A 13,893-nucleotide genomic window follows, 5' to 3' on the forward strand; every position below is an offset into this window, starting at 1 on the left:
ATGTTTCCAGTGAGGGTTGGGAGCACTCTGGGGTTTCACTTTTTTCTTTCTTTTTTTTTTTTAATTGATAACGGGAAGAGCTCACCGATTCTGTTCATAACTTTTATGGACAGAATTTCTAGGCGCAGTCAGGGCGTTGAGGGGATCCGGTTTGATGGCTGCAGGATTAGATCTCTGCTTACCTAAAAGTCAGAGTCCATGGTTCTCGCCCAGAAAAGGGTGGAGTGCCATCTCTGGGTTGGGGAGGAGACCCTGCCCCAAGTGGAGGAGTTCAAGTACCTCTGAGTCTTGTTCACGAGTGAGGGAAGAGTGGATCGTGAGATCGACAGGTGGATCGGTGCGGCGTCTTCAGTAATGCGGACGCTGTATCGATCCGTTGTGGTGAAGAAGGAGCTGAGCCGGAAGGCAAAGCTCTCAGTTTACCGGTCGATCTAAGTTCCCATCCTCACCTATGGTCATGAGCTTTGGGTTATGACCGAAAGGACAAGATTACGGGTACAAGCGGCTGAAATGAGTTTCCTCGCCGGGTGCGGGGCTCTCCTTTAGAGATAGGGTGAGAAGCTCTGCCATCCGGGAGGAGCTCAAAGTAAAGCCGCTGCTCCTCCACATCGAGAGGAGCCAGATGAGGTGGTTCGGGCATCTGGTCAGGATGCCACCCGAACGCCTCCCTAGGGAGGTGTTTAGGGCACCTCCGACCGGTAGGAGGCCACGGGGAAGACCCAGGACACGTTGGGAAGACTATGGCCTGGGAATGCCTCGGGATCCCCCGGGAAGAGCTGGACGAAGTGGCTGGGGAGAGGGAAATCTGGGCTTCCCTGCCTAGGCTGCTGCCCCCACGACCCGACCTCGGATAAGCGGAAGAAGATGGATGGATGGATGGATGGACCTCATAAAAAGGTGTGGTGGGCTACATAAAACAATTTGGCAAGCCACGTAAAATAATGTGAAAATTGGCAAGCCACTGTAAATTACGCGGTTGACCACATAAAATGATGCAGTAGGCAACATAAAATGAAGTGGCGGGCAACATAAAATTACTTGGCGGGCCACTTTAAATATAGTGGCGGGCCGCATAAATAAAGCTGCGGGCCACATAAACTGATGCAATAAGCCGCATAAAAAATGACTTGGCGGGCCATTTTAAATCAAATTTGTCTCCCTAGCCTTGAGTTTGACACCTGGGTTCTAGTTCCTATATTGGCAGATGTAAACCCTCATGTGTTTTTATTCCTTCACAGATCCGAGTGGACGGCCCGCTGGATGGGGGAGTGCTGTACGAGACGGTGACCGTGGTCAAGGACAACAGCCCCGTCCTCCGGGATATGGCTTTCTCCCTGGACAAGAACTCTCTCTACGTCATGTCCGACAATCAGGTACGGGCATGTGTCCCATGGCGCTGGTGCCGTGGAAGTGGATGTAGGGAATGGCATAAAAACATCTGGAAACCTTTGGACTTGAGTCCAAGGTGTCCTTGCCACGCGTCTGTGAGGGGCCATTTGGATATTGAATGAGGCGTTCAAGTGTTGAATGTGTGTACTTGAACCAACCGCAGAAGACAATTATCACATGATTTTGATACGACAGGAACTACCTGCTGACTCCGCAAACTCACGGTTTCTCTCCCTGTTACTCAAGTGCCGTTAAACTAATGAGGAAAGAGAATGTGACAAAAGGCTTTTTTTGACTTAATGGTTGCTGGTGTAAATCCAGCGTCCACCATGCTAGTCATTTCTGTTGTGTCCTTGAGCAAGAGACTTCAACTCCTTGCTCTCAGTACCACTCACAATGCTGTATGGACGGGTGGTAGTCTCAGGCATGCTGATTTCCAGGAACGTTGACGACTGTCTACTTTGCTGCTAATCAAATTTGGATGATTACAATCCCAACACTGTTAGTTACCAATAAGTTGTAGTTCTGGAGCAGGGGTGCCCACACTTTTTGACTTGGGGCCACATTGGGCTAAAAATTTTGGGCCAGGGGCCGAAAGACGACTGCATGTCTTTGGTCCAGACGTCCACAGTTACCAACAATAATTTGAAATGTGAACTCATCAGACCGCAGAACACGTTTCCACTTTGCATCAGTCCATCGTTGATGAGCTCGGGCCCAGCGAAGCCGGCGGCGTTTCTGGGTGTTGTTGATAACTGGCTTTGACTTTGCATAGTAAGAGTTTTAACTTGCACTTACAGATGTAGCGACCAACTGTAGTTACTGACAGTGGTTTTTTGAAGTGTTCCTGAGCCCATGTGGTGATATCTTTTACACATTGATGTCGCTTTTTGATGCAGTACCGCTTGAGGGATCGAAGGTCACAGGCATTCAATGTTGGTTTCGGTTTTCTTCAGATTCTTTGAACCTTTTGATGATATTACGGACCGTAGATGGTGAAATTCCTAAATTCCTTGCAATAGCTCTTTGAGAAATGTTGTTCTTAAAACTGTTGGACAGTTTGCTCACGCATTTGTTCTCAAGGAGGTGACCCTTGCCCCATCCTTGTTTGTGAATGACTGAGCATTTCATGGAAGCTGCTTTAATACCCAATCATGGCACCCACCTGTTCCCATTAGCCTGTTCACCTGTGGGATGTTCCAAATAAGTGTTTGATGAGCATTCCTCAACTTTCTCAATCTTTTTTGCCACTTTTGCCAGCTTTTTTGAAACATGTTGCAGGCATCAAATTCCAAATGAGCTAATATTTGCAAAAAATAACAAAATTTACCAGTTCGAACATTAAATATCTTGTCTTTGCAGTCATTTAATACAGGTTCAAAAGGATTTGCAAATCATTGTATTCTGTTTTTATTTACCTGTACAACTATTCTGTTTTGTGTATGTATATATATATATATATATATATATATATATATATATATATATATATATATATATATATATATATATATATATATATATATATATATATATATATATATATGTATGTATGTATGTATGTATGTATGTATGTATGTATGTATGTATGTACACTACCGTTCAAAAGTTTGGGGTCACATTGAAATGTCCTTATTTTTGAAGGAAAAGCACTGTACTTTTCAATGAAGATAACTTTAAACTAGTCTTAACTTTAAAGAAATACACTCTATACATTGCTAATGTGGTAAATGACTATTCTAGCTGCAAGTGTCTGGTTTTTGGTGCAATATCTACATAGGTGTATAGAGGCCCATTTCCAGCAACTATCACTCCAGTGTTCTAATGGTACAATGTGTTTGCTCATTGGCTCAGAAGGCTAATTGATGATTAGAAAACCCTTGTGCAATCATGTTCACACATCTGAAAACAGTTTAGCTCGTTACAGAAGCTACAAAACTGACCTTCCTTTGAGCAGATTGAGTTTCTGGAGCATCACATTTGTGGGGTCAATTAAACGCTCAAAATGGCCAGAAAAAGAGAACTTTCATCTGAAACTCGACAGTCTATTCTTGTTCTTAGAAATGAAGGCTATTCCACAAAATTGTTTGGGTGACCCCAAACTTTTGAACGGTAGTGTATATATATTTATATATATATATATATATATATATATATATATATATATATATATATATATATATATATATATATATATATATATATATATATATATATATATATATATATATATATATGTGTGTGTGTGTAAATGTATGTGTATATATATGTATATGTATGTATGTGTATATATATATATATATATATATATATATATATATATATGTATATATATATATATATATATATATATATATATATATATATATATATATATATATATATATATATATATATATATATATATATATATATATATATGTATGTATGTATATGTTTGTGTACATATTATAAATATTGTAATGGATACATAGGTCATATAATGGATATATAATTAGGATATTATGAGTAATAATAATAATAATAATGATGGATTAGATTTACAGTCGTGGTCAAAAGTTTACATATATATACTTGAGTTTCTAATAATTTCTACAACTCTTATTTTTTGTGATAGAGTGATTGGAGCACACAATTGTTTGTCACACAAAACATTCATGAAGTTTGGTTCTTTTATGATTTTATTATGGTTCTATTGAAAATGTGAACAAATCTGCTGGGTCAAAAGTATACATACAGCAATTAATATTAGATTACATGTCCCTTGGCAAGTTTCACTGCAATAAGGTGCTTTTGGTAGCCATCCACAAGCTTCTGGCAAGGAATTTTTGACCACTCCTCTTGACAAATTTGGTGCAGTTCAGCTAAATTTGTTGGTTTTCTGGCATGGACTTGTGTCATGTTTTTTTGTTTCATCTGACATCACATGGGCAAAGATGAGACCTTCTGGAGGAAAGTTCTGTGGTCAGATGAAACAAAAATTGAGCTGTTCGGCCACAATACCTAGCAATATGTTTGGAGGTAAAAAGGTGAGGCCTTTAGTCCCAGGAAAGCCATGCCTACCGTCAAGCATGGTGGTGGTAGTATTACGCTCTTGGCCTGTTTTGCTGCCAGTGGAACTGGTGCTTTACAGATAGTAAATGAGACAATGAAAAAGGAGGATTACCTCCAAATTCTTCAGGACAACCTAAAATCATCAGCCCGGAGGTTGGGTCTTGGACGCAGTTGAGTGTTCCAACAGGACAATGACCCCTAACACACGTCAAAAGTGGTAAAGGAATGGCTATATCAGGTTAGAATTAAGGTTTTAGAATGGCCTTCCCAAAGTCCTGACTTAAACGTGTGGAAAATGCTGAAGAAACAAGTCCATGTCAGAAAACCAACAAATTTAGCTGAACTGCACCAAATTTGTCAAGAAGAGTGGTCAAAAATTCAAGCAGAAGCTTGTGGATGACTACCAAAAGCGCCTTATTGCAGTGAAACTTGCCAAGGGACATGTAAGCAAATATTAACATTGCTGTATGTATACTTTTCACCCAGCAGATTTGGTCACATTTTCAGTAGACCCATAATAAATTCATAAAAGAACCAAACTTCATGAATTTTTTTTGTGACCAACAAGTATGTGCTCCAATCACTCTATCACAAAAAAATAAGAGTTGTGGAAATTATTGGAAACAGCCATGACATTATGTTCTTTACAAGTGTATGTAAACTATTGACCACAACTGTATGTGTGTATGTATATATACTCTGTATATATGTATATATATTTGTATATATATATATATATATATATATATATATATATATATATATATATATATATATATATATATATATATATATATATATATATATATATATATATATATATATATATATATACATATATATATATATATATATATATATATATATGTGTGTGTGTGTGTGTATGTATATATACATATATTTTTATATATCTATATATGTATTTGTTTATATGTATACGCATTAAGGCTGGACGATATATGGAATATACTCGATATATCGCGAGTTTGTCTCTGTGCGATATAGAAAATGACTATATCGTGAGTATTCGAGTATACGTTCTCACGCAGTTGCTTTTAGCTGCGGGCATTACACTACAGGCTCTACTCACTCTTTCTGGTCTCTCCTTCTCACAGAGTCATACACAAGCGCACCTTTTTACATATGTCACATACTGTCACGCGTGCAAAGTCATACGCCCTCGCGGAGCAGAGAGGTTGAGGCATTGGTAACCTGGTAGCAGGTGGTGCTAACGGAGCCGTGCGAGTGGTAATACGAGAGAGAGAAAGAAGGTGTGAATCTGGTAACAAATGAAGGAAGAATAATTTTTTCCCAAGAAAAACAGCATGGGATCCATCGTCTGATGGTGGTTTGGCTTCAAGCGAGAAGATGTTGATCAGACAACCGTAATATGTCAAGTATGCGGCAAAAGCCTTGCTACAAAAAGTAGCAGCACTTTTAGCATCATTTGAAAAGTCACCCACTAGAGAATGAAGAGTGCTTGAAACTCCGCATGTCAACATCTCTGGCCGGTCCCACACCTAACAAAATGCCCAAGCAACCACCACTGACCCAATTGAGCCTGGCGTCTTCCATTTCCACATCAACAAAAAATAGTCAACAACAGAAGGAGATAACGTCCGCAGGAACCTACCACATAGTGAATGACATACACTATTTGATTTCCTATTATGTAGCTCTTTTTTTTTTTTACAGTTTTTGAAATATATTGTCTGACATCATGCACAAAAGTGCACTTTATTTGTTTTAAAATATTGTAGTGGCATTCTGTACAAAAAGTGCACTTTAATTTAGTGTTGTTTTGATAAGTCATCTTAGTGACATCATGCACAAAAGTGCACTAATAGCTTGTTTTAAAATGTCTCTGACAATCTTGCACTTTCTGTTTTGAAATTACATGAATGTTTGTGCCACTGCTTAATAACTGTTTAATAAATACAGTTTTGGTAAATTGACTTAGTTGTGATTTCCCTCTCTGCATGAAAGTTTAAAATGAGCATATATTAATGCAGTGTGAAGAAGAATGTTTTAATGTAGACACATAGAATCATCATACTGCTGTGATTATATGCATCAAGTGTTCATTCAAGGCTAAGGCAACATATCGAGATATATATCGTGTATCGTGACATGGCCTAACAATATTGAGATATTAATAAAAGACCATATCGCCTAGCCCTAATACGCATATATGTATATGTTTATATGTATATGTATACTATGTATATGTTAAAGTTAAAGTACCACTGATAGTCACACACACACTAGGTGTGGTGAAATTACTCCCTGCATTTGACCCATCCCCTTGTTCCACCACTTGGGAGGTGTGTTTGTGTACATATAGTAATGTAATGGATATATAATTAATATAATGGATATATAATAAGGATATTAGGAGTAATAATAATAATAATATTAATAATAATATAATTATGGATGAGATAGACTCCAGCACCCCCCGCAACCCCCAAGAAGGGACAAAATGGATGAATGGATAGATTTATATAGCGCTTTTCTAGACACTCAAAGTGCTTCACAGAGAAGTGAGAACCCACTTTATGTAAAAGCTCGACTCCTACCTTGTTTACTTCTGTGACAACGTTCTTAAAGTTTTGTTATTCATTTAGAAATATCAAGCTACTAAAATGAGCCAAACATGGATAAGTGTGAGGAGAGTGTTTTACATTTTCCCATAATGCTTTGTAATGGATTTAAATGGGTTTGGATGTTTTTTTATAATACCCACACAGTTCTGTGGGCAGGTTGTGTTATGTGTGTTGACTTTTATGCTAGCTGGAATTTATTTATTTTTTATTTTTTGCACCATGACTAGGTAAGGTTGTTTGGATTCTGCCATATAAGTGAACGCTGTGCTACAATTTTTAAGTACAGTCTAGGGTCATTGATGGATTTACTCACATTGTCCACAACGTGGCAGAAATCCATCCGGTTGCAGGATACATAGTCTTGATTTTTCGTGTTTAGCTTGGCAGCACGTTGTGCTGATCAAAATGTCCTCTTTTTTTCCTCAAAGCGTGCTCAAATCCCTGTGGTCTACCCCAGGGCTGCTGTAGCTACAAATGCAGCTCACCACCATATTGTGAAGTGAATTAATTATTGGTATTCATTATATTTGGGTTTCGCTAATCATCAGTCATTGCTTTCAACTACAGCCTTTGGAACATCCTTCAAAAGCGTGTCTGGCGGTCAGCATGGAGCTCGCCGTCTACAAAAAAACTGTGAATTCCTTCCGTTTGTTTACGATGGGAAGATGCACGGCGTGCAGAAGAAGTGTTCAAGATGCAGGCTGTGTGGAGGGATGGGCGGCTGCTCTAATTACTTATCCATGCGAATCGACTTAGAGTGCTCGCATCTTTTGTACGCAGCGCACGCACACACCTCCAATAGAACAGCCTTTGACTTTTCCCCGCTTGGCCCACCATCACACGAGAGCGCGTTGTCGTTGGATATCGGATATTCCCTGCACTCGCTGGAGATAAGCGCGAGCGGCCGAAATCACTTTTCCGCTGCCATCAAGTGATTATTTGGTGGCTAAATGGCGACGAGAAACAGGATTAAGTTCCATAAAGAGTCTCTAACAGTGCGGTGGCGCTTCAAGCCCCAGTTTCACAGGCTGAAGAGAATGCTCGTGGAGAAGCGTTTAGAGCAGAAGTGTCCAAAGTGTGGCACACGGTTATTTTTTTTTATGTCCCGCGGCACATTCTAAAAACACTTTAACAAAAAAAAGTGGAATAAAAGAGCATAATGGTGAAATGTAGTGAGATAAATGTGCAATGTTGACTAACAACACAAATATGTGTTTTTATTTGAAACTAAGTGCTCAAAAAATAATAATGAATCAAAATCAATGTTGTTATAAATTATTATTCCTCTGAAAGGCTTCAATTACTTGACATCAAATATTCCACTTTGACATATTTTTGGGGGCAAAAATTGCATATTTTAAAAACATAAAAACACAACATTTTCCATAACTTAAAGGGCAAAAAACCCCTAAGAAACAAAAGACATGTTTTTTTTTTAAATAGTATAATCGAAAGATAATCTTAAATTGATCTCGAAAAAGTGTTTAAAGTAAATAAATACTAATTAATAACGATTACTTTTTTTTTTACCCGTTTGGATGCCTAGGTATTTTAGTGGGATTGTTTTTAAACTGCCATTGCTTAAACAATAATAATGAATCAAAATCAATGTTGTTATAAATTATTACTCTATGAAAGGATTCAATTATTTGACATCAAATATTCCACTTTGACATATTTTTTTGGGGGAAATATTGCATATTATGTGTATTTGCCATAAAAAACATGTTCTATAACATAAAGGGCAGAAAAACTAAGAAATACAAAGATATATATATATATTTTTAAATAGTATAATCCTCAATTCTGGCCTGCCACAATATTTTATGTGGCCTGCGAAAGCCTGGAAATAATTTGTGTTAATAAAATGCTTAATCTTTTCTTACTAAATATATTTGTTCTTTCCCCTTTGACATTAAAAATCATGTACTGCATGCAATTGCATATATTTTAAAAGTCTATATTATCAAAATCAAAATATTATATTATCATCCATCCATCCATCTTCAACCGCTTATCCGGAATCGGGTCGCGGGGACAACAGCTCCAGCAGAGACCCCCAGACTTCTCTCTCCAGAGCAACATTAGCAACTTCCTCCTGGGGAATCCCGAAGCGTTCCCAGGCCAGAGAGGAGATGTAATCCCCTCATCTTGTCCTTGGCCTGCCGCGGGGTCTCCTCCCAGTGGGACGTGCAACGAGGACCTCCCTAGGGAGACGCTCGTAAGGCATCCGCACGAGATGCCCGAACCACCTAAGCTGGTACCTTTCCAAGCGAAGGAGCAGCGGCTCTACTCCGAGTCTCTCTCGGGTGACTGAACTTCTCACACTATCTCTAAGGGAGATACCAGCCACCCTTCTGAGGAAACTCATTTCGGCCGCTTGTATCCGCGATCTTATTCTTTCGGTCATGACCCACACTTCATGACCATAGGTGAGAGTAGGAATGTAGATAGCTCGGTAGACCGAGAGCTTTGCCTTCTGGCTCAGCTCTCGTTTTGTCACAACAGGGCGGCAGAGAAACTGCAATACTGCCCCAGCTGCTCCGATTCTCCGGCTGATTTCCTTCTCCATCTTTCCCTCACTCGTGAACAAAACCCGGAGATTCTTAAACTCCTCCACCTGGGACAGAGTCTCATTCTCTACCTGGACTGTACAAACCATCGGTTTCCTGCTAAGAACCATGGCCTCAGATTTGGAGATGCTGATCCTCATTCCAGCCGCTGAACACTCGGCTGCGAACCGATCCAGTGAGAGCTGAAGGTCACGAACCGAAGGTGCCATCAGGACCACATCATCTGCAAACAGCAGTGACACAACCTTTAGCCCCCCGAGACGTAAACCCTCTCCGCCATGGCCACAACTCTGCCTAGAAATCCTGTCCATGAAAATCACAAACAGGATAGGTGACAGAGCGCAGCCCTGGCGGAGACCAACCCCCACTGGAAACGGATCCGACTTACATCCAAGCACCCGGACACAACTCTCGCTTTGGTTGTACATAGATTGGATGGCCCTCAGCAGGGTTCCCCTCACTCCGTACTCCCTCAGCACCTCCCACAAGATCTCCCGGGGAACCCGGTCATACGCCTTCTCCAAATCCACAAAGCACATGTAGACTGGACAGGCATACTCCCAGGCCTTCTCCAGGATTCCCGCAAGAGTAAAGAGCTGGTCAGTTGTTCCACGACCAGGACGGAATCCACATTACTCCTCTTGAATCTGAGGTTTGACTATCGGCCGGACCCTCCTTTCCAGTACCTTGGCGTAAACTTTCCCAGGGATGCTGAGTAGTGTGATACCCCTGTAATTAGCACACACCCTCTGGTCCCCCTTTTTGAAAAGGGGATCCACCACCCCAGTCTGCCACTCCCTCGGCACTGTCCCAGACTTCCACGCAATGTTGAATTATATTATCATGTATTCCAAAAATATTTTTTGTTAAAATAATGATAAATACTGTACTTAAATATCTGCTTGACTTATGATTGCAAAACAAATTATCAATCAAATTGTAGACTGTAAAATTGACAGTAGATTTCACGGTTAAATTCCGCCAAATAACTCTTTACCGTAAAATCCACTTTGGTACTTTCGGTTTTTGTCCTTTTTTTCCATATACAGTAAGACACTAAAACATTAAAAAACAAACAAAAAAACATTAAAACAACAAGATTAAACGGTAAAAACAAAGAAACTGGCAGCTCTGTTGCTTGAATTTTTACTGCTAAAAACAGTGGTATTGTTTCTCCATTCCATTCCATTTATTAATTTTTTTTATATGCTGTAAAAAAAACCCACTGCTTTTACTGTAAAATTCTGGTGACTAAGCTGCCAGTTTTTAAAGTAAAATGTAATACCGTATTTTCCGCACCATAAGGCGCCCCGTGTTATTAGCCGCACGTTTAATGAACGGAATATTTCAAAACTTTGTTTACCTATTAGCCGCCCCGTGCTATTAGCCGCACCTACGCTACGCTAAAGGGAATGTCAACAAAACAGTCAGATAGGTCAGTCAAACTTTAATAATATATTACAAACCAGCGTTCTAACAACTCTGTTCACTCCCAAAATGTAATGTGCAAATGTGCAATCACAAAAATAGTAACACTCAAAATAGTGCAGAGCAATAGCAACATCAATAACTCAATGTTGCTCGAACGTTAATGTCACACGACACACAAAATAAACATTTAAAGCTCACTTTCTGAAGTTATTACTCATCCACAAATCCCTCGAATTATTCTTCTTCGGTGTGCTTCACTTGTTTTTTGACACCATCGATGATGTGGACGCGCATGCAGTCGTAGATCAACAGGAACGGCGCTGCGTGAAAAAAGTCACCCGGTGTCTTCGCGTAAACGTCTATCAACCACTCGCTCATCTTTTCTTCATCCATCCATCCCTTCGAGGTAGCTTTTATGATGACGCCGGCTGGAAAGTTCTCTTTTGGCAAGGTCTTCCTTTTGAATATCACCGTGGGTGGAAGTTTCTGGTCGTTAGCATGGCAAGCTAGAACCACAGTAGGACGACTTCTCATTCCCTGTGGTGCGAATATTCACCGTACGTGTTCCCGTTGTATCCACAGTGCGGTTCACAGGAATATCAAAAGTCAGTGGAACCTCGTACGTGTGTCTCTTAGTAGGAGACATTTTGTTGTCTTTACAGAAATACACAAATGAAATGAAACGTAATATCCGCGCGCTTCTTCTTCTACGGGGGCGGGTGCTCACCTTGGCGGTTGCTTACCGTAGAAGAAGAAGCGCTTCCTCTTTTACGGGGAAAAAAGATGGCGGCTGTTTACCGTAGTTGCGAGACCTAAACTTTATGAAAATAAATATGAATATTAATCCATATATAAGGCGCACCGGGTTATTAGCCGCACTGTCTGCTTTTGAGAAAAATTGTGGTTTTTAGGTGCGGCTTATGGTGCGGAAAATACGGTAATTGTTTTTGCAGCTTATGTAAAAAAATATATTGTTAATGTATTATATATATACATGTATATTGATATATTACTCATTGTTAAAAGCGGCCCTCTGAGGGCAACCATAACTGCGATGTGGCCCTCAATGAAAACCAGTTTGACACCCCTGGTATAATCGACAGATAGATCTAAAGTTGATCTAGAAATGAAGTGTTGAAAGTAAATAAATAGTAAATAATAACGATTACTTTTTCTTTTTTTTTTAACCCTTTTGGATGCCTAGGTATTTTAGTGGAATTGTTTTAAACTGTCATTGCTCAAAAAATAATAATGAATCAATATCAATGTTATGAATTATTTACCTATTTAAGGCTACAATTACTTCACATCAACTATTCCACTTTGAAATGTTTAATTTTTTGCCTTAAAAAACAGTTTTCTTTAGCAAAAAAAGTATAAAACATAAACAATAAATAAAAAACATCTTTATGTAGACAGATCTGAAGTTGACCTAGAGCAGTGATTCTCAAACTGTGGTACTACGCGGGTGTCATGTAGTTGTACACCAAAGAATCACCTAATTAAATTACATTGTTTTACTTTCCTATAGTAAAACAGTGTTGCTGTTCAAACTGTGTGTAATGTTATAGTGGCCAAACATATTAAATATACTTTTTAAAATAAAACCGCTGCCTTGTTTTATTGAATACATAGGCCTACTATGCATATAATGTAGCAATTTTCATACACAGGCAAGTGGGAAACACAAAGTGCTGTACTAAAAAACAATAGAAGGGAAGACAACACACACACACACACACACACTGGTGACTATAATAAAAGAAAAACAAAACATGGCACTGAGGATTTGAGGAAAAACGCCACCTTTAAGGCGTCCACACTGGAGAATAACAAACATTTACGCCATCTAAAAATAGTATAAAACATATGATCAAATAAATATAAAAATGTATATATAAATATTACAAAAATAAGTTAATGAAAATATAATATTGAGAGAATAATAATAGTGGTATTAATAATTAAGATAGAAAACAACACAATACATAATTAAAAAAACATCAGAGTTAAAGGTGATCAGTAAAAAGCCTGATTAAAAAGGTGTGTCTTTAGCCTTTTTTTTTTTTTTTAAACTATCAATGCTCTCTTTAGTCCTGAGACTAATTTTCCACAGGTGGGGGCCATAGTGGCTAAATGCCGCCTCACCCTGGGTCTTTGTTCTGGTATTTGTTAAAAATAAAAGGCCGGTGCCAAAGGACCTCAGGATCCGTAACAGCAGTGGTGGCGGGCCGTACGTTTCTCACCTAGGCCTTCAGTGATGTCCTACTTAGTCCGACTTCACCTCTCAAAATACCGTAATTGATGTCACCACATGGACACGACTGGAGATACTATACTGAAACACACTTGCACACTACTTGCATTGAATCCCCTCAACAGTGGACAAAACGGTCTATTTTTTGGCGCATTTAACATTCAATAAACCCGCATCAAAAATTAAAACATATCTTATGTGGTACTGTCAAAATTAAAAGAAGTGTATAAAACAAATGAAATATGAAAAAATAAGGAGATAATATATTTGAACTCACAATTTGTAGCACCCATTCGACACCGCATAAGCCAGTGGTACCGTCGTAGTCGGTTGATTCGTGTGAAAGTGGCGGGCAAACCATTTCACCGCCGGTATTGTGCCAAAATGTGATTGCCTGATAAAAATGTATTTTGTTCGCGGGAGCGCTCACTGCTCGCTAAACCTGCTTTGCTTGGCTTCGTCTGTCCACAGTGGATTACTAGGTGTAAGACAAACACTTTATCTTCGTGGTTAATGTACCGGTGAGTTTTCTGTGGCTTTCTATGGCTCGTATGGTTCCGGTGCCACTTCCTGTTTTCACAAC

General features: G+C 39.2%; 1 protein-coding gene across 1 annotated transcript in view; it reads left to right on the forward strand.

Annotated features, from left to right (window-relative positions):
• LOC133643350 (plexin-A2-like) overlaps nt 1–13,893 on the forward strand; it is a 302,471-nt gene that overhangs the window by 90,156 nt on the left and 198,422 nt on the right. The window contains exon 4 of the mRNA XM_062037842.1: nt 1,239–1,373. Within this exon, the coding sequence (XP_061893826.1) occupies nt 1,239–1,373 (135 nt within the window). The remainder of the gene's footprint in view (nt 1–1,238; nt 1,374–13,893) is intronic.

This window comes from Entelurus aequoreus, linkage group LG26 (assembly GCF_033978785.1).
Source record: "Entelurus aequoreus isolate RoL-2023_Sb linkage group LG26, RoL_Eaeq_v1.1, whole genome shotgun sequence".
Taxonomy (NCBI): Eukaryota; Metazoa; Chordata; class Actinopteri; order Syngnathiformes; family Syngnathidae; genus Entelurus; species Entelurus aequoreus.